A 21,601-nucleotide genomic window follows, 5' to 3' on the forward strand; every position below is an offset into this window, starting at 1 on the left:
ATTTCAGAGAAATGGTTGTCCAATCTCATTTTAAAACCTGCAGTGTTGGTGTACCCACAACTTCTGGAGGCAAGTTATTCCACTGATTGATTGCTCTATTGTTGGAAAATTTGTCCATAGTTCTAGGATGGTTCTTTCCTTAATTAGTTTCCACCCATTGCTTCTTTCCTGTTTTCAGGTGCTTTGGAAAATAGGTTGACTCCCTCTTCTTTGTTTTAACCCCTTAGATATTGGAACACTGCTATCATATGACCTCCTAGTCCTTCTTTTCATTAACTGGACATATTCAATACCTGCAACTGTTCCTCATTTCTTTTAGCTTCCAGTTCCCTAATCGTTTTTGTTGTTCTTCTCTGTGCTCTTTCTAGAGTCTCGATGTCTTTTTCTATTATGGTGACCAAAACTGGGTGCAATATTCCGAATGTGGTCTTATTAAGCCATTATAAAGCTATATTTCATGTGATCTTGATTCTATTCCTCTATTAATGCAGCCGAGTTGTTATAATGGAGCCTAAGATATAAACCACATGATTACTCAATTGGGCAGAAGAATAAGCAACTTCAAGGCTTTTAATTATTTTTATAGATAAACTAAATCTCAAAAGGAAGCTAGGCTAATGTACCACATTTGTATTTCAGGAAAATAAATTTGCTCCTCTTGGGCCTTAGAACAGCATTCACAAATACCACAACACATGTACTGTTGCATCATGCATCAGGATGAAAGCATGTAAGGATAGGTTTGTATCATATGTCACTGTGGTTTTGCCTTTTAGTGGCTTGCCCTGGTTTCTGTCATTATGTACTATTCCCTGAAGCTCTGGTTTCGTTGTTCAAAACATTTGCACTAAAATACAGCCAACCGTTTTTGCTCAGCACAAACTGTGCTGTAGGTCTACTTTCAGTCACATTTTAGCACATATTATATCAGGATCATTTCAAACTGTTTGGGAAAGCTTTTCCTGACCAAAGCTAATTTTGTCAAAAAATGTTGCACTTTAACATCTTCAAGCAAAAAGGCGTATACTCAAAATGCTTTAAAAACTACTGTCTTTCTAGTACCTTAAACTGGTGTGTGTATTTGTTTTCTTGTCCTGTTGTTTCATGATCATTTTAAGATTTCCATTTATTTAGAACATGAGTCAAATAAATAAAAGGAGTACATAGAAAATGTAATAAGAACAAGCTGCCTTTAAAAAATAAATTAAAATCCATCTTGGAATTGATTTTACCTAAAGGGACGAAAAGGGGATTGTATTCCAAGTTACCAAACCAAGGGTGATTTACACTTCTTATTTTGCCACACCACACTAATAGTTTCAACTTTACTTTTGTCAAGAATCAATCTTGGTTCATAAGATCAAAGTGGGTGGGAATTCAGATGTTCATGGGAAGCCATGCTGAAGAATTGGAGGTGAGGAGGAAAGCAATAGCAATAGCACTTAGCAATAGCACTTAGACTTATATACCACTTGACAATGCTTTACAGCCCTCTCTAAGTGGTTTACCGAGTCAGCATATTGCCCCCAACAATTTTGGGTCCTCATTTTATCCACCTCGGAAGGATGGAAGGCTGAGTTAATCTTGAGCCTAGTGAGATTTGAACGGCAGTCAGCAGAAGTAGCCTGCAATATTACACTCTAACCACTGCACTACCATGGTAAAATGTATTTTGATATTCACTGAGAAACCTTCCCCCCATGTTCAGCAATTGTGCCTCTGATACAGTGGTGGGATTCAACCATTTTTACTACCGATTCTGTGGGCGTGGCTTGGTAGGCACGGCACAGCTTGGTGAGTGTGGCAAGGGAAGGATACTGTAAAATCTCCATTCCCACCTGACTCCAGGAGAAGGCAACTGCAAAATCCCCATTTCCTCCCGATCATCTGGGACTCGGGAGGTAGAGAATAGATAGGGGTGGGGCCAGTCAGAGATGGTATTTACCAGTTCTCCAAACTACTCAAAATTTTCTCTACCAGTTCTCCAGAACTGGTCAGAACCTGCTGAATACCACCTCTGCTCTGATATAATGGGCATGAGAAAAAGATGCTCTTCTGAAAGTCCAAAAGCCAAAAGGGATTCCATACAGAAAGATGATCTTACAATTGTGAAAAATAAATATAGTACATTGTTTACTAAGCATGTCACATAGTAAAATAAGTGTCTGGTATCTTGTGACTCAATTTTCATTTATTTTTCTGATACTGAAATACCATTTTTAAAGCATTTTGGTAAAAGAAGAAGATTTGTGGAAGTTGCATGAAAGAAACCAGGGAAGAATAGACAAATTTATTATTCTCTGAAGCCTCATTCTGGTAGTTTAGTTCCCACAGATATTTTTCAAGATAAGGCAAAAAATTTAGAAGGGACAGCCTAATTGCCTCTTATCTGCAGAAATTTGCTTTATTATCTGGGCAGTGGTTTGTCTTGTTCTTGTCATCTGTTTACTGCCTGCATATAGAACATGTCAAGTAATAGCAAGACTCTCTCTGTGTACACACACACACACACACACACACACACACACACGTACACACATATTTTAGTACAGTTGGGAGGACCTAAACACATAAGAGGGTGATGCACATAAAAAATGAAAGGAGTTTTAATGATATTGTTATGGCCATTATTCTGCATTTGTTTGACCATATCCTATGGAAACCAATACTTAGAGATGCCAATAGTCAGAGATTGGAAGAAAAGTAAAGATAGGGAAAGAGCACACAGGCTAAATGCCAGATAAAAAAGAAGTGATAAGAACTCAGAAAGGCAAAGGTTTTGTAGTATCTTACAGAGGATTGTCCTTGCAAGGGTTTACTAGATGCTAGATGCTTATTTTAAATGTTTTCATTGCAGTCCCCAATCCTGCAGAAAGAAGTCAATGTAATTTCACTTGCTTGCTTCCTTTTGCAATACATATAGTCTTGGTAAACCACTGGTCTGTGTAATAATTGTTTGCATTTATCATAGTGCTGAAAAAATGATTTTACAACTTACACCCATTGCAGGTTCCTCTGTGGTCACATGATTGTGACTTGGGTTCTTTGCATTCAATGTGTATTTATAGCTGTTGCAACATCCTGAGGTCATGTGATTACCATTTGCAAGGTTCACAAAAATAAAATCAATGGAGAAGCTGCCAGTAAAATCACAAATCATAGTCATATGATATCTCACTGAACAACCACTGATGATTCACTTAATAACCGCAGCAGAACAGACATTGTAAGTCAGTTCCTAACCCTAACTATATCAATGCAATACAATATAATAGCAGAGTTGGAAGGGACCTTGGAGGTCTTCTAGTCCAACCCCCTGCCTAGGCAGGAAACCCTATACCATTCCAGACAAATGGCTATCCAACATCTTCTTAAAGACTTCCAGTGTTGGGGCATTCATAACTTCTGGAGGCAAGATTTCACTTAACAGTGGTGTTGCCAATCCTAATTGTGGTTAAGTGAAGACTATTTGTACACAAGTACAGTGGTGCAGTGGTTAGACTGCAGTACTGCTGCCTGAAATTTGGCATTTCAAATCTCACCTGGCTCAAGGTTGACTCAGCCTTCCATCCTACCGAGGTGGGTAAAATGAGCACCCAGATTGTTGGGGGCAGAGGTGGGTTCCTACCAGTTCGCACCTATTCGGTAGAACCGGTTCGTCAAATCTACCGAACCGGTTAGAAGAGGTTCCACAAGTGGACCCAGAAAGCAGGCCACACCTACAAAAGAGGTTCCAAAACTTTTTGAAACCCACCACTGCCACACACAGACAGACAGACTGACACACATAGAGAAAGAAAGGAAGAAATAAATAAATAAAAAAAGAAAAAAGAAAGAAAAAGAGTGAGAGAAATGAAAAAAAAGAAAAAAGGGACAGAGAGACAAAAGGAAGGAAAGAGAGAGAGAGAGAGAGAGAGAGAGAGAGAGAGAGAGAGAGAGAGAGAGAGAGAGAGAGAGAGAGAGAGAACACATGGCCAGCAAGCCACTCCCACCAGGTCACATGGCCGGCAAGCCACTCCCACAAAGGAGGCCACACCCACAGAGTAGGTTCCAAAAATTTTTGAAACCCACCACTGGTTGGGGGCAATATGCTGACTCTGTAAACCACTTAGAGGGGCTGTAAAGCACTATATAAATCTAAATGCTATTGCTATCATTACATTTTGCACCTTTAAATGTGTCCTCATTCCAAAGAAGATTTCATATAATATCAATAAAAAGTTCAACATTTCAACTGTACCATAGTTACAATTGCCCCCTTTCCCTCCAAAATATACAAAGGAATCTTTCTGGAGGTTTTTTTAAATTTTGTTTTTAGCCATCGATGCACTTTTCATGTGATTTATATACTCATCATCCACCAGTGTCAGCAATCAGACAGAACCATCAGGACTGACTTCATCATTTGATAACAGAATTTTTCTCATACAGAATACATGTTTCTAAATGCAAATTACCTGGTGCTTTAAAAAAAAGAATTACTGTTACTTGAATCAAATTTCAGTAGCATCTTTTGTTTTACACATGCATTTTTGCATATATTTTAATAAAAGGAAAGTTATATGCTAGGAAAAGGTGCTATTCTTTGTGCTGCTGCAAAATTCATTAAAACTGAATATCCAAATTTGCTTTAAGGAATACATATGGCAGAATTTCCTTTACATTTTACACTCATTCATCCCTTATAGTAGAAAATAGATCCAGACACGTCAAGCAAATATATCCCATAAAGACATCTGTTCCAAATGCCTGCCAATAGATTTAAAATATAATTTTCCATATTACATTTTACTTCAACTATTAACTCCACTGATTAGATGTTGGACACTGATTACATTATTAATATTAAACATTACATATTAAACATTAAATGTTAATATAAACTTACCCCATATAGCCATAAAAATGGCAAAGAAGACAGTTCCTCCATTATCAAATAAGTATGTAACCTTAGGAGAAAAAAAAATAAAGAAAATTATGCAAATTATTAATGAAACTACTTAAAATGTTAAGAAAGCCAAAAAGGTGAAAGTTATAACAAATTATTGAGCTCCAGCCTCAGATATACAAACATAGTTCAATTTCTTTGAATTAAAAAAAAACATTTTTACTTCTCTGCTTTCTTGTGCAAATTATCATAAATGCAGAGTAGCTTTCAGGATATACAGTATACAGAATCTATTATGCAGAACATCAAACCACGTAATTTGTTCTGTGACACTTATTAAATCAAAATTATGGAACTTTGTGGGAAAAATAGGGCCATGAATTTCAAATATCAAGAAACTAATAATTGAAATTAATTTTAAAGAAGCAGTTCTCATTTCAGATCATATTTGTTTGCTCCTTGATATGTATGGTTTTCTCTCCTTCCCATAGACCAACTCAATCTAACAGTAAATGGAAACAATTACAACAGCTTAAACACATTTCAATTATTATAAATTAGTTCCATCAGAAAAATCAGGCAGCAAAGGAAGGTCTTGATTCCTTTCCAGAAAACAGAGAGAATGGGACAAAGCACAGCTCTCAAGGGAGTAAATTGTAGCTTCTAAGCAATAAATAAAAACAACTGAATGCATAAAAGGCCTTCTTCATATGCCAATTAATCAACTTTGAGAAATAAAGGCATATTTTACAGAACCTCTCCATCTGTGTGTGGTTACTGTTATTACAGAGAGGCAGGGAGATATTGTGGTTGTGTAAGTATTGCACTAGAAATGGAGAGTCCCAATTTGTGCTCCACTGAATGAACTTGACCCAGTCACTCTCTTGGACCAGCCTCGGATAGGGTTGAGGTACTCCCTACTTAGCAGATATACAAGTGACCCTTGCTTAACAGTGGCTATTGGGACTGGCAACTCTGGTTGCTAAGTGTTGCTCTTGCAAAGTATGACCCATATGACTGTGCCACATGGCTTTGCCTGTGACACATGACTGTGACATACTAGCCTTTTTTAAATGAATCCCACATAATCATTAAGCAGTATATCACATGATCACCATTTACAACCTTCTATTGGTTTTCCTGGTGTCTATGGAAATTTTCAGCCATCCAGGTAATGGTTGTTCCAAAAGTGCTTCTCCATGAGGCAACTGGATTTTTTTCGTTTTTCTTTGAAAACATTTTGCTTTTCATCCAAGAAGCTTCTTTGGCTCTGACTGGATGGTGGGGAATGGAGCAGGAAACATTCCCCACCATCCAGTCAGAGCTGAAGAATCTTCTTGGATGAGAAGCAAAATGTCTTCAAAGAAAAACAAGACAGTTCAGTTGTCTCCTGAAAAAAAACAACACCTTTGGCACTATTGGTTTTCTCATTGACTGCTTGTCAGAAGCTGGCAGAGAAGATCATGCATGGCAATCATGCCTGATCTTCTGCAGGATCACTGCAGGATGCTGCAACCATTATTATTGTGAGCTGGTTGCCAAGCATACAAATCGCAATGTGACAGCAGGAATGCAGCAAAGGATGCATTTATGAGAACTGGTTGTAAATCTCCTTATTCAACATCATCACTTTGAATGGTCACTGAATGAGTGGATGCGAAGGGAGGATTATCCATAAGTTCATGATAAATGGAAAATGCTATTACTGTAGGCTGCTCTGAGCAAAATAGAACATTAGCACTGTAAAAATAAAGCACATTACACTTCAAAAAACTATCTGCACTATCACATTATTCATCTTAGTCCAATTGCAAAAAAATGTCAGAATCTAAAAGAAACCATTCTATAAACAGGATTCCATAGCCTGCCACTCAGCTTCCTCAGCAACAGACTTTTGATTGTCAGCATGCCAATTAATTATAATCATTGCTTCTTTCTGGACTCACAGGGCTGAGTTACTCTTACATTCTTAATGACATGGGAATGGTCTTTTAGAAGGTGCAAATGGAGTGCACTAGTGGTGGGTTTCAAATTTTTTTAGAACCTCTTCTGTAGGTGTGGCCTGCTTTGTGGGAGTGGCTTGCCAGCCATGTGATCGGGTGGGAGTGGCTTGGCAGTCATGTGACTGGGTGGGCGTGGCCAACTTGTAAAATGTAGTGAAACTCACTTAACAATGCTCTTGCTTAGCAATCAAAATGTTGGCTCAGAAACTCTGGCATTTGAAGCACGCAAGTCTTAAAGCTGTCAAGTTACAAGACCTTGCACCCCTAACCCTTTAGAAAAAAAACCCCAGGGGTGTTCAAACTTGACAGCTTTAAGATTTGTGGACTTCAACTCCCAGAATTCCTCCTTTCACTCCTCATCTTGATGATGTGTGGAAGGGTGGAGGGAGGGAGCTGGAATCAGTTCTAAACAGCACTGTAGATTTGCGGAACCTCTTCCATAGAAGAGGTTACAACTGGCAGGAACCCACCCCTGGAGTACACCATTTAGATACAGTAAGAGTACATTTTAGTGATAAAGTATATATGTGTTTTCTGACTGTTTTCAGATTGGATTGATATTATATACACAGTAGGATTGCATCTTAAATTTAATTAAAATTCTTGGCAAGTATATATGTATCTATATAGACACAGTCTCTGTTGAGATTTTGAATTTGATCAATACAAAAGATGCAGACCTGCTCTGATTCTGCTTTATCACAAACCTGTTCTTTGAAACTGCCTTCTTTAAGCAAGGGGGGAAATCTCTTGATATCACACGTCTCGTGTTCATGAAGATCTGATCTGCTTACATTCTTCTCTGCGGGCTCTTGTCTTTGCCCTAGTTTTAGTGAGCTCATGAACTGATTTACAGTTATGCAATTAGTTTCTCATAAGGTTCAACCGCTTGGCTTGAGTCACAAACAAGAGGCTCGCTTTGTTTTCAATTTGAGAAATATATTAATTTGATTGGGACCAGTCTAATTGGGAGGGGATGTGCGAAACTAGATAAAGCAGATACAGTGGTTTTGGATCCAAATTATGCAAGGTTATCTACATCTCGCACCTATGTGTCTCCACACCGATTTTTGCTTTCCACAAATAGAAATGAGGTTTCTAGGTCGGGTAACCACTCCTTCCTTGGGTATTAGAATAACAATTTAATTTGTTTGTTTTGTGAGTTCCACAATAGATGAACGATTATTGCAAAATGATTTATCTGGTTTTGGTTGCTACAGATGCATGCAACAATTTGAAAAGGAAGTAATAAATTCACATATTTCTGCCAACCGATGAAGCAATCAAGATTTGTTTTACAGATATTGTACACAGTTTTCAGGAAGCATACAATACAGATAAGTAACTGGAAGCAGTAATGTCACCTGATTCTGGAATCAGCTAGTCAAAAGCTAAAATATGTACGAACTATTTATTATCCAAAGCAGGATTGTTTATAACTAACTATACTGGCTGTCTGAAAACTAAATTTGGATTTGTAAGCATTGCCTCCAATACCTTCCTAATGTTTCACAAGTATATTATTTGTTCACTGTATACATTTTATACTTTGAAGATCTTTTGTCTCACAGAGTAGAAAGTGAGCAGGCTCGTTTTAGGATTGACATTTGCCTTTCCTAACTCCATCCAGAATCTGGCAAACATCATGTTATTAACAGAGTCCTGGATATATGACCACAATGGAGCCTAACATTTCTGTTGCTAAATGAGATAATTGTTAAGTGAGTTTTGCCACATTTTATGACTTTTCTTGTGAATCACTGCAGTTGCTTTCAGCCCTCTCTAAGCAGTTTACAATTTTTTTTAGCAAATTGAGTCAGCAACTTGCCCCCACAGTCCGGGTCCTCATTTCACCCACCTTGGAAGGATGGAAGGCTGAGTCGACCTTGAGCCGGTGAGATTTGAACTGCTGAACTGCAGATCACAGTCAGCTAAAGTGGCCTGCAGTACTGCACCACTAACCACTGTGCCAGCTCTGTTAAGTTAGTAACACTTGGTTGTTAAGTGAATCTGGCATCCCCATTGACTTTGTTGGTCAGAAGATCACAAAAGATGATCCCATGACCCATGGGGCACAGCAATCATCATAAATATGAGTCAGTTGCCAAGCATCTGGATTTTGATCATGTGACGGTGGGGATGCTGCAAAAGTCTTAAGTGTGAAAAACAGTCATAAGTCACTTTTTTCAGCGCCACTGTAACTTCGAAAGGTCACTAAATGAACTGGAACTGTTATAATATGAGGACTACCTGTAATATTGTTATGAATTAAGGCAAATATATGTGTCCCAGGATAATGTTGCAGAATCCAAACTGGATCATTGACTGGGACCAGAGGTTTAGTCTTCCGGGTTTTCGGGCTTGTGCTGGAGCCCATCCCCAGAGAACTTTTCTCTACCGGAATATATGCTTTGGGCTATTTTATGCTGTAAGTAAGTAAATAAGTAAGTAAGTAAGTAAGTAACTAAGTAAATAAGTAAGTAAGCAGGTAAGTAGGTACGTAGGTAGGTAGGTAAGTAGATAAGCAAGCAAGCAAGAAAGCAAGCAAGTGCTTCTCTCTCCCTCACTTTGTGAACTAGGAAGGAGGTATAATCTGATAAATATGACATACAATAGCCCAAGTCACATATTCTGCTGAGAGAAAAGTTCCCGGGCGGGGGGGGGGGGAGATGAGCCCCAGCATGAGTCCAAATGAGCTTGGAAGACTAAGCCTCTGTCCCCAGTGACCCACCCAGATTATGCTTACCTTTAGATTCTATCACAAACATTTTGTTGTCGACCAACTCGATGGTTCTTGTGAGATAGTGAACACAATGAAATGGCAGGATCAGCTGCTATTTAAAGATCAGTGCAATTCTGGATATTAGGAGGGAAATATAACACAAATAGTTTTCAGTGGAATCTGGAGAGGGGAGTGAATGTCTTTAAGGGATAGGAGGAAGAGCCACTATTAAGGACAGATAAGACGGCTTTCAGCCTGAGGCAAACTCAAACCCCTCTTATCTGACCTTAATGTTGTACTGTGAGAAAACTTCTCAGGCTAGTCCCTTCTTAGTTAGAACATAGAATATAGAATAACAGTTGGAAGGAACTTTGGAGGTCATCTCATTCAATTCCCTGCACAAGCAGGAGATACTATATCATTTCATACAAGGGCTGTCCAGTCTCTTCTTGAAAGCCTCCAGTGATGAGATACCCAAAGTCTCACTCTATGAACCCACAAGTCCATAGAGTGGGAGAGAAGGAGGCACATTCAGACTTGCAAGATTCAGCTATTACAGCTGTTACAATGAGACTAGTCCTGTTCTACATGGCCTTAGCCCACCTTGCTGGGTCACAGAAGCCCTGTGGGAAACAAAAACCAATTATCATGGAAAAACCAGTTACCTTTGCGTAGATGCAGCTTTCATTGAGCTTTTGCAGTGTGCAGCTCTTCTCACACATGGGACACATGATGGTGTCATTTGCTTCACAGATCTCTTTGCTACAGCAGGGATGCAAGAAAGCAAAAGGTTATCCAAACAGATGCAAGTTATATGGACACTGATGAGTGTATTTGACAGAGCACACCATTTGTAGTTTTCCAGGAAACATATTTTTTCACTCTCAGTTTGGAGTGGGACAAAATTTACTGCAGACACAAAAGAATACGTAGAGTTAATTTAACATTAGCTTTTTGCTGTCAACAAATAGTTTTGGATTCATCATAAAAAACTCTCATGAAAAGAGTCCCAAGGGAGGAATATATGGATTCCAAATTATTTTATAGAACTCTTCAGTTTGCATTGCCTAAAAAGTAGAATTAGATAAAAATCTCAACACTGCCTTTGGTGATAAGAAAGTAGATAATTTTTGTAACATGTTTGAGTCATTCATTAGGAAGTTTTTGATCTTATTTTTCAATCCAAGATCAAACATTTCCAGAACTCTCAGCCCGCTTTATTGGTCAATTAAAGTCATTACGTGCATAAATGGGGACTAAGATGTCATGTCCTAGTTTTAAGGAATCATCTGGCTAGTTCTTTATGCATTTATAGGGATATAAAAGAATTTCCCCACAGTTCCAGATGAAGATTAAATCCAGCTGTAAATTAGTCTTCTGTGAATGGGGATTAGACACTTTTGAAACTTTTATAAAAGCCTACATCTTTTGGTTTTGTCTTTCTTGCCAACGTTAAAATGCCCCATATCTTTCTCTCTCTAGAGACATACTAATTCTCCTTTGCTGCACTTCCTGGATACTATAGATATCCAAGAGACACAGGTGTAAACAGTCCCTTTTGCCAACGAGACAATTCTTTCTAGTTTGCTATCCTGCCCAAATAGAAAAAAAGACAAATCTTGAATTCATTATAAATGAGGCTTGCATTTAATGCATAGCAATCAGTGGCATTCTTTCTTGTTTAGTAATTTCATTAGCTTTTTTGGAATCAGATTATTTATCAGACCTTTTGAGTCTTTGAAAGTCTATACTTGCACCTTTTTATCCAGTTGGTTGTGATACTTATCATACAGCTATACAGATGCTTTGCAAAAGACTCTTTGCTACTGCAATTTAGTGGGGAAGCATTTTTGCTGATAAATTAAGGAAAGCAAGAACCCCTGGCAGTTAAAACATTTTAAAAATCAAGCTTATTATTAAAAATCTACATAAAACCTCTGGAGCAGAAAGCTATACTGTACATTTATGTCATAAAACAGATTGGTTCGCTGTCAATCCACCCATCCCTATTGTTCAAATAGGCTCATCTGACTATGATTCATTCTTGTGTGCTGAAGAGGAGCAGAAAATATAGCTCTTTGTTTACATATGTAGTTTCTGCCAATTGTTTGTATTCTTATTTCCCAAGATAAGTTTAAAAATCCACCATAAAAATCATATTTTATGAAATTTTAAAGAAATAACATGCTTCTTTTCCAGAGATTAGTTTTACTGCTGCAAGTTTTGGGCTATGTGAGTGTCTTAGTGATGGCTTTTGTTTCAATGAATTACCTTGGAATTTGATATGTTTGTTTAATGATTTAGCTTTTATGCTTCTTTGTTTTGTTAAACAAAAACATACCTAATGCTGAGATAGGTAAAATAATGCTTGGCTTTTTTAATATGGAATAAACACCTGGCTATGTTTATTTTATACAAGAACACTTACCACTTTAACTGCTAAATTTATCCATTTGGCTGGTTTGAAATCTCAAATCAGCATGCATAATGTGAGGATATATATAGCTAGGATATATGCCTATATAACTCCATTTATATTCAGATCAAGTAATCGTGTTTTGCTGTGAATAACAATAACATCTGAATTATCTACTCATCATTCCTTCTAAAAGCTGTATTATTCAGCTATTTTGTTTTAAATGTCAAAGTCATCACAAGCCACTAGATGGAAGACTTGCTTTAGCTACATGGTATACTCTTACATAACTTTAAGAAATTATATATTGCTGTAAAAATCATATGTACAATACACATAGATTCACTCAAAATAGGAACTTTTGAAACTTGGCAGAACTTTCAAAGCAAACAATTTCATTTGCTGGAAAATAAAACTTTCCTACTCAAGTTTGTGTGAAAGTCTTATCTTTTGCAGAGGGAGATATGCTTTGTACATGCTTTAGTGCACACGGAGCTAGCTAGTGGTGCACAATGTTGCATCAAAGCAATGAAGCTATAATCTAGCAGTACACTCAGCCTGCTAAGTACCCTGCTATAACCAATAGTGCCTTCATAAACTTGTAATATTATCATCGGACGACTTTCTAAACAGGGTTGTCAAAGTCACATTGTCATGTTGTCGTCACGTGGCATATCCCCTTCGCTAAAACAGGGGAGGCATGGTCAATGTGTGATGCATTCGATCCGTGGGCTGCAAGTTTGACACCCCTGTTCTATGGACTACGATTTATTGGGAACTTTGGGGAAAATGTTATTATGCTCATAATTGTCATTCTATCCTGAGACTACTTTTTTAAACAACTTATGTGGCTGTCCATCTTGTTGTAGCAAATCTGGACAGCTAACAACAAGACTCCCAAAACATTAAAAATAACTGCAATAACAATCAACTTCCAATGTATCAGAAGTCCCTTTTACCTTACAGACATAATGCAAGTAGTTAACAGGCTTCTCTTACCACCCAATCCTTGCACTTGAGGGAAAAGCCAGCCCTTTAAAGCCTTATTAAATGGCATAGAGCCATCTAAATCCTAGGGGGATGCTGCTCCACACAGCATCTGCCATGGCAGAAAAGGCATTACTTCTGGGTCTTGCCAGATCATGCCGCTTACTAGAAAGAACCTGGAATGTGTCTATCTCAGTGGTGGGTTCCGGATCCCGTTGCAACCGTGCTGGTTGCAAAGGGCCCGGCATCCTCCACATGAATGCACGCAGTGAGCGTGCATGCGTCTTACCCTCCAGTGATGCCTCCGTCACACAGGCACTCTACGTGCCATGCACATGCATGGAAGCGCTGAAGAGTTTAAAGACAGGTAAGGAGCTCGGGTGGGCAGGCGGGCCCTCCGGAGCACTGTACCGGAACGGTATCTGGTGCTCCGGGCAGGCACCGGTACGCCCGTACCACCTGCAACCCACCACTGGTCTATCTTGATAGGTGGGTGAGATAGTCAGCAACAATTATAGAAAAATGAGTTGCCTTTGTGCTGTGTAAGGCTATGGAGGTGACAGTGATCCCTCTGAATTGTCTCAGCAGCTTTTCAAGAGTGAATGCAGCCCATGGAACATTGATGTTCTATGTTCATACCTTGATATTTTCAAGGTTAGCCATACTGTCATATTTTGGAACAGTAACAACTTCTGAACGCTGTTCAGGAGCAGCCCTAGATAGAACATATTCTAATAATCAAATTGGGAGGTAACTAAAGCACAAATGACCATGGATTAGTCCTGATCGAAAAATGAGTGCAAGCAGGAACTATGAGTCCAGAAGACACCTCTTCCCAAAATTGTACACCAACTCTGTCTCAACAAGAAAGCTGATTCAGACTTAAAGATGGAAAATATCCAGATTTGGGAGGCTTTAAAATTTATTGTCATGTGGTTTTGCCAGGATTCTATAGAGGAGTTGAAAGAATAACATTGACGAAGGAATGCAAGAATAGTTAAGAGAATGTAAATGAGAATGGAAAATTGAAAAGCATGAAAAGAAATGTAAAACAACATGCCTTGATTGTATGTGGTTTAAGAGTAGGCAGAGAGTTACTCTGATAGACTCTGTTAAAATACTGTACAATAATAAATAACACTTCTCATATCCTTGTTTGATCTGTTTCCTGACCTAGTCTACTTCAAAGGGCTGACAGATAGGTTGAAACGTGTTCCTCCCCATCCAGAAACCCTATAGCCTCCAGGCAAAGCAATCAGCCTCCTTTGGAGCAGTAATTTAGGAGCTATAAGAATTTCTGAAATTCCCTGCATTGCCTGGAGTCACAGTTGGTGCCTCACGTGAACCCCACCTGGACACGTCTCCAAAAAGCTGCATCTTTCCCATTCATTCGGCCACATTTCAATAATGCATACAAGGGTAGCTCTCTTGTCCACAATTAAATTGTGGTTAATGAAAGTTTAATTATAGACTAACCAAGCATTAAATAAGAATAGCTAGCCAGGATTACTGGACTTTAGATGTCAAGTCATTGGGACAAACAAAATTGGAATGAATTATTGGAAAGTCACCTTCCCAACAAATGGCCTAGCCTCTGCTTTTGCAATCCCTCTTCCTGTTCCCACCATGGTATCTTTGCATGCTTAATTCTCCAGGCCACATCTTTTGCATCTCTTGATCCAAATATTCTTCCCCCAAGTCAAAGGGCCTCATCCTACCAACAGGGAACAATTATTCTACTGGCTTCTATTTCAGGGATATTTTTGCAACTTGCAAGTATCTCCTAATCTGGAGTACCATTTTACATTTTCTCCCTCACTCAACAACATACCACTTGCACCACTGCATTTTATCATCCCAGATCCCCGACTCTCATTTGAATACCAATGAACTGCACTCCTATAAACTAGAGTAAACTAGGATACATCATTATCTCTTACCCAATCAAATACCAAATAAATACCACAGAAAACTCTAGGCCACCAACAGACAATTCAGTCAATGGGTAGAAGAAGTGAAAAGGCAATGCATTCTGCTTATGGATTTTGCAATTATTTAGTTAAGTAGTTGCAGAATACTACATTCATATATTCTCAGTATTAACCTCCTATATATGATAGACGTATGAAATGGCTTCCCCATTGACTTTGATCATCAGAATGTCACAAAAGATTATCACATAACATCAGGACATTACAACAGTCATAAATATGAGTCAATTTGCCAAGCATCTGAATTTTTATCACGTAATTATGGGGATGCTGCAATAGTCATGTGTGAAAAACAGCTATAAGTCACTTTTTTCAAGGCCGTTGTAACTTGAAAATAATGTTGTTAGTTGAAGACTATCTGTATTTCTGCAGAGAGCAGCCCTAAGATGCTGAGGCAAGACTTAGCTGCTTTATAACATTGCAGACAGGTGGTATATATTTATATTAATAAACAAATAAAGTCATACAAATCTAGTAATAAATAAATACACATTTAAGCAGAAGAGCACCTTTCTGGAACAGAGAGCTTTCCAGAGAGCTCCACGGCCATTCAAAGTATAACATTTCCTTGGCTGATCCACCACTTTGCCATTTATTTGTTTTTAAACATGGTATTCTTTCACTTCTTACCTTACTTGGCTAGAATCCATGGTAAATAACCCATAAAGGAAAACACATAATCCAACAAGTGCAGCAGGGATAAGCATCCCGGTGTACCATCCCAACCAAGCAAAATAAAGACCAATTTTCTCTCCAAAATACCGTCTGCATTTAAAAGAGAGCGGGGGCGGGGGGGGGAGACAGGAAGACAGGGAGAGAGAGAGGTCACTATTGCTTTAAATGTTGAGATGAATTATAATCATATCAATTATGACAGAGGAAGGACATTTTATATAGAACTGAAGAATTTAAAAAAATCACTATAACATCTAATTCAAGGGCTTTTGTTTGCATTTAAGAAAATTCATGTTGTTTTCATCAGCATGCTGCCCTTGCTTTATGCAACTAGAATTTGCATAAAGCAAGGGCAGGATTAGGAGAAGGAGACATTTGAGCAAAGACATAATAGTCTGTTTGGATTGGCTTTGACAATTCATACATAAAATCAACAAAACAAAAACCAGTCATAGGTTATCACTAATGCAGTTAAAAAGAAACAACTGAGAGCCAGTTTGCTCAAGTGGTTAAGGCACAAGGCTAGAAACATGACAGAAACGGTGAAATCTGGGTCCTCTTTAGGCATGAAAGTTAATTGGGTGACTTTGGGCCAGTCATTCTTTCAGCTCATGACATCAGGTTTAGGTGACAGTCCAGTTGGTCAATTCCTATTGCAACTAATGGATCAACACTTGATTTATCTGGAAAAAAAAAGAAGTGGACCTTGCACTCAAAAGAAAATCCTAGGAAGGAAAAAAATGAAAAATAAATGCTTGGGTTCTTCTAATATGCTTTGATTAAACTGTTTAGACAGAACTTACAGAGAGATGATGGCAATTGAAATTAGGATCTTCCAAGTGAGGCTGAGAAACTAGGTGGATTTTGGACTGCTTCCAAATTTGCAATTTATCCTGAGTCTAGCCGAGTAAGGAATTTTGGAGCAATTTATCCACTTTTATTTTTCTGGTACTTTTATTGTAATTTAAAGCAACAAAAATCACTAATATCTTTAATGGAAGTCTCTATACTGTAGATGTTTCTAAACGCAGTCAGACAGGTATGACTAACACAATTTCTTTTTGGTTAGAAGTACTTCAACGGTTATCAATCAAACAGGGTACCCATGGATTGTGAAATTAAGCGAACCTCAAATTTATAGGTCCCAGCTTTTTAGAGTTTGTGTGCAGTAGGTGTAATTCTATTGCAATCTGCATAATGGTGCAAATGAAGTTATTTGTATCAATTTGAATCACTTGTGCAAATGCAAGTGATTTGCGATGCATTTACATTTTTCATTTGATGCAAATGACCTCATCTGCACCACTGCAATAAAATACCCTTCAGTACAATGGCTTTTAAGAATAATGACCTACCATTTCCCCTTCAGTTAGATCATTAAAAAGAGGTCTTCTCTGTCCCACAAAAGAAGAACAGTTACATTGAACTGCTCATGGGAAGGTCAGTGACACAGAACACAAACAACTTCTACTATATTACATATATACATTACCTAATTAGATCCAGGGGTTGATATTTGTACCACATCCCCCATCGTGCCCATCGTTCATATAATAGATGCCGATGGTTATTAGCGCCATGTGTTTTGATAGGATGCCTGCTCTTGTGACTTCCCTGGAGTACACATGTAATCCCAAATCAAAATAAAGAAGAATTGGAATGATAATTATAGCAAATGGGGTCTTAAAATATGTTATTAAGATAAGTGCTTCTTTTGAAAAAATGAGGATATTATTAATAATTTGCTTATGTAACATTGAACAGTTCTAAGCAACCATCCATCTTTTTGCTAGAGCTGATACAGCTCAGAAACCTCTTAGCAGCATGAAAACATTTCTTTGGAATATAATCAGACTGAATTATCTAGAAAATAGAAATGTTTTGTCCCAACATTGCGGAACTGCAGCACTTTCCAGCTGAGAAACTCCCTTAATTATTAATGCAAATTTATATAGCATATTTATGGAATACATTATAATAATCATCTCATTCATTCTGATTAATTTTTACATTACAATTAAACATTGAGGAGGAGGAGAAGCAATTTATTAAATATATCACTGTAGCAGATAGAAAGAGTGGATTCAGATCTAATATTCTACTTCTATGTACACTTTGGGGATGAGGAAATATATTCAATAAAAATCTGTAAGTTAGTTCAGAAGCCCTGATTAAAGATTGTAATTATGTACCTTGCTAAAAAGTTCTTTTTTCCATATTTTCCTTACAAGTATTCATGCTATTAAAGAATAAAAATACCTGGAAAGATTGAATTTATCATGTCTGAACATCCGAATTTTACAAACATTACCCTGGTTGGGACTGCCTATATTCTTAGATGCTACCAGTAATAATTAATAATGTTTGTTTTAGACTATGAATCTAACTGTGAATTGTTCACACATAATAATTCCAAAATATCTGGAACTCCACTTGAACCCCGCCGGAACTGACCAAATCATTAATAGTAAAAGGCAGCTTTTCTTGGAACAGCTTCCATCATGCAATGCTTCCATCATCATCATCATCATCATCATCATCATCATCATCATCATCATCATCATCATCATCATCATCATCATCATTCACTATCATTTCTCACCAAAAATGACAAATCCAGCTATAATTTATTAAATTTATATGCCTCCTGATTCTCAGTGATTTTTGATGGTTCACAACCATCAAGAAATTACAATAAAACCAATAAAAAATAAAGATAATACAATTGAAGCATTATAAGAATTGAATAAATAAATACATCAATTGATAATGTAATACTACCAGTAGTAGAATATATAAAATGGAAGTTTTCAAACTTTCTAAGATTTTAGCACTCATTTTAAGTGAGTGAGTGAGTGAGTGAGTGAGTGAGTGAGTGAGTGAATGAATGAATCCTAGAATCATTGATCAAGAACTCTAGTGAAGCAAAACTGTCCACACATGCATGACCTTTTTTTCTCTTATCTTCTTTTGCCCTTGGTTTCTCCTAGGACTCCTATTTGGGAGCCACCTAGAGTTGATTGAAAGATGGGTGACTAAATAAATGTTATGTATGCATGCATGTATGTTCCCCATTTCTCTGGGGAACTCCAGAGTCCAGAGAATACAATCTGGGAAACTCTAGTTCAGTAAACAGTCTTTAAAATAAGCATTGAATTGGAAGTCACTACTATTCAGAGGAAATTTCCTATTATATTACTATGTTTGTGTATAAGCTCTTTCACCTTCTACTAATCTTGAAAGGTCGGACAATTGTGTGTTTCATTGCTATTTTAATTGTTATTTTAATAACTTCTGCTGTAATTTTTTTCTCTGTTGTCTTACCCAGTGCATGATAAGAGGCTAATACTGAAGCTGTGTGTACATCAAATGTCTGCATCTCTGACTGAAGTACATGCTACAACAGGGCCCTCCAAACCCCCGGTGCATGGACCGGCACCAGTCCATGTCATGTCAGAAATCAGTCCACACAAACAAGCAAAGTCATATCTGTAGGATGCAAGCAGCACACAAAACCATGTTCCCTCCAGTCTGTGGAAACAATTCTCTCCATGGAACCGATCCCTTGTGCCCAAAAATTTGGGGGCCATTGTGTTACAACATGCCATGTTATTGCAATTCAGGTGCATTTTCAGATTTACAGGAAGGAATTAGTTAGTACCAGGGACCTTGGTCCAGGGTGCAATGTGTTCTGTCTTGCTGAGACAATCTTCTTTCACATTGTCATAACAAAATGGGGAGTGGGCCTTCAGCCAAGCCCTGTAAGTCAGATCTGTAAGGGCACTGAGGAATGTTTTCTTGACTGGACTGCGTCAAGACATTTGTCAAGAATTTCCTCTCTGTTTCTCTGTAATATATATTTAAAGTATACTTCAAGCTGAGTTCTATTCAACTGTCTGCATCAAAACTATATTTATGTTCTCACTGCAGAACACATATTAAATCTCTCTCTCTCACACCCTGTCTAGCTCTTTCTCTAAAACACACAGCAGTCATGATTTAACACAGTGAATGGAATCAGTGGCAACTCTTTAGAATCTAAAATGTCGGCCATAAATGTATGAGCCAGAAATCTAAAATTTGGTCTCTCAAGGGGAAAAATTAGTATAAGGCAGCTTCTATAAATTATAGCTTTACTGTTTTTTAAGGAAAGAGTTTCAAAATAGCACAGGAACTAGTTCTATATTTTAGGCTGAAACCTTTTGGATATTGGTACAGAATAAATCCCACTGCACCTTGTTTCTGAGCAAATAAGCATCAGATAGGGCTGACTGCCAGGCAATGAAAAATATCTAATACAGTGTAAAACTGCACAATAGCATCAGACATGTTATCATTGTCAGAGGAAAAATAATTTTCAGAGAAGCCTTACAGAAATTGCTGCACAATATCACCAGGCATATTATCACTGTCAGAAAAAAGGACACTCAGAGAAACCTCATATAAATGAAAAACAGAAATACTCAACAGAAACTTTAAATGTTAGCTGGGCTCCAGGAGATTAAAGCAAATTTAGCATATCACATTAAAGCACTGCTACTTAAACTACCTCATGAGGAGGAAATGCAGCTTCATAAGTTCCATTGCTGAGCAATCTGTTAATGCCTAAAAGGAAGGAGACATGTTACAAATTTTAAAATAAGTAAGTACCAGACCTTTTTCTTTACACATAAATAAAGAGTAAAATATAGATATGAAACTGTTTCAAGTTTGGAATCCTATTAGCTGAGAACTCTTACTTTGAGGCCTTATTATCTCAAGGTTTTTCAGCAGAATTATTCTATGATGTCCTATACCAACCTTCTGTTTATTATTATGATTGGGATTAGCCTTCCAAGTACAGCACTGATCGATGATTTATGGGTTTTATCTCTGATCATGCTGGCAGATGGCCAGATTCAAAGGAAAATAGTTCATAGTTGTTTTGAACATGTGTTTTAACATGACTTGAAACATCAGTGGAATAAAATTAATCTGTCTCCCCAAGCCTAAACACCACTCACATTCTAAGGTTTGGTGAATTCTGTTTTACAATGTAATATCAGTCAAGGATCAAAAAGCAACATTGCTAGGAATGCATGAGACAACAGGCTGTCTTGAAGTTAATTTATGTTAACTGTTTTCTGATTACTACCTGTAGTAGAAGCAATAGCCAAGTGCATCTATTTCTCATAGAGCTCTATAATCAAAAGAGAAAGTAGATCATCTTGGATGTATTTGGAATTTTCTCAGAATTAAACAAAGTGATAAGAAACATCCTCAATCTGAAACTTGTTTTCCATTTCCATTTGCAAAATGGAATGTGCTGCTTTGAGGCAAGCTTTTTCATAAAAATGGAAGCATCAAGTGGGGAAAAATATCTTCTTCTGGAGGAAGAATTATGTAAGTTATAACCTACAACCAGACAATTATTTTTATCCCAGTATTATTTCTTTCTCTTTTTACTACCAAACAATGTTTTGCAGAGGAAATCAAAGAGCCTTATTGGAAATTATTTTTATAACTTCTGTTTGGCCACAAAAGCAGTAGGGAGAAACAATTTGGGATACTGAAAAAGTTTAGAGAGCAATATTTTCTTGGAAGTGTTATGGATCTCAGTCATAAAGAAGTGCTTGCTTGTTTAACTGAGAAACATTTTTATTATTCACTAAGCATTTTCATTGGCTTCTTAATATGGTATATGAACTTTTCTTTTTGCTTATGTTGACATTTGGCAAAGAGCTCTCCCTTAGTCTTCAAAGTGTGGTTGTTTAGGGTGTTGTTTTTTTTTTTGCCTAATAATGACTATTTAACTAAATATGGTGTACACTGCTCAAAAAGGATCAAATCAGTAATGATTTTTTTTCCAGCAAGAAAGGTTGTGAAGGCACTAGAAGAAGTAAGGAATAGAGAATGGTGTGTGTGTGTGTTTGTGTGTGT

The 21,601-nt window shown here is 37.5% G+C and overlaps 1 protein-coding gene across 1 annotated transcript in view; it reads right to left on the reverse strand.

The window, feature by feature from the left end:
* Positions 1-21,601, reverse strand: part of ANO3 (anoctamin 3) — a 217,737-nt gene that overhangs the window by 36,405 nt on the left and 159,731 nt on the right. Inside the window, exons 10-14 of the mRNA XM_087718950.1 lie at positions 20,232-20,287; positions 17,175-17,296; positions 15,638-15,772; positions 10,279-10,375; positions 4,889-4,949 (exon numbers count right to left, since the gene is read on the reverse strand). Coding sequence (XP_087575076.1) covers positions 4,889-4,949; positions 10,279-10,375; positions 15,638-15,772; positions 17,175-17,296; positions 20,232-20,287 — 471 coding nt within the window. The remainder of the gene's footprint in view (positions 1-4,888; positions 4,950-10,278; positions 10,376-15,637; positions 15,773-17,174; positions 17,297-20,231; positions 20,288-21,601) is intronic.

This window comes from Thamnophis sirtalis, unplaced genomic scaffold, assembly GCF_051295495.1.
Source record: "Thamnophis sirtalis isolate CommonGarterSnake01/CBP01778 unplaced genomic scaffold, rThaSir2_p1.2 scaffold_1, whole genome shotgun sequence".
Lineage (NCBI taxonomy): Eukaryota > Metazoa > Chordata > Lepidosauria > Squamata > Natricidae > Thamnophis > Thamnophis sirtalis.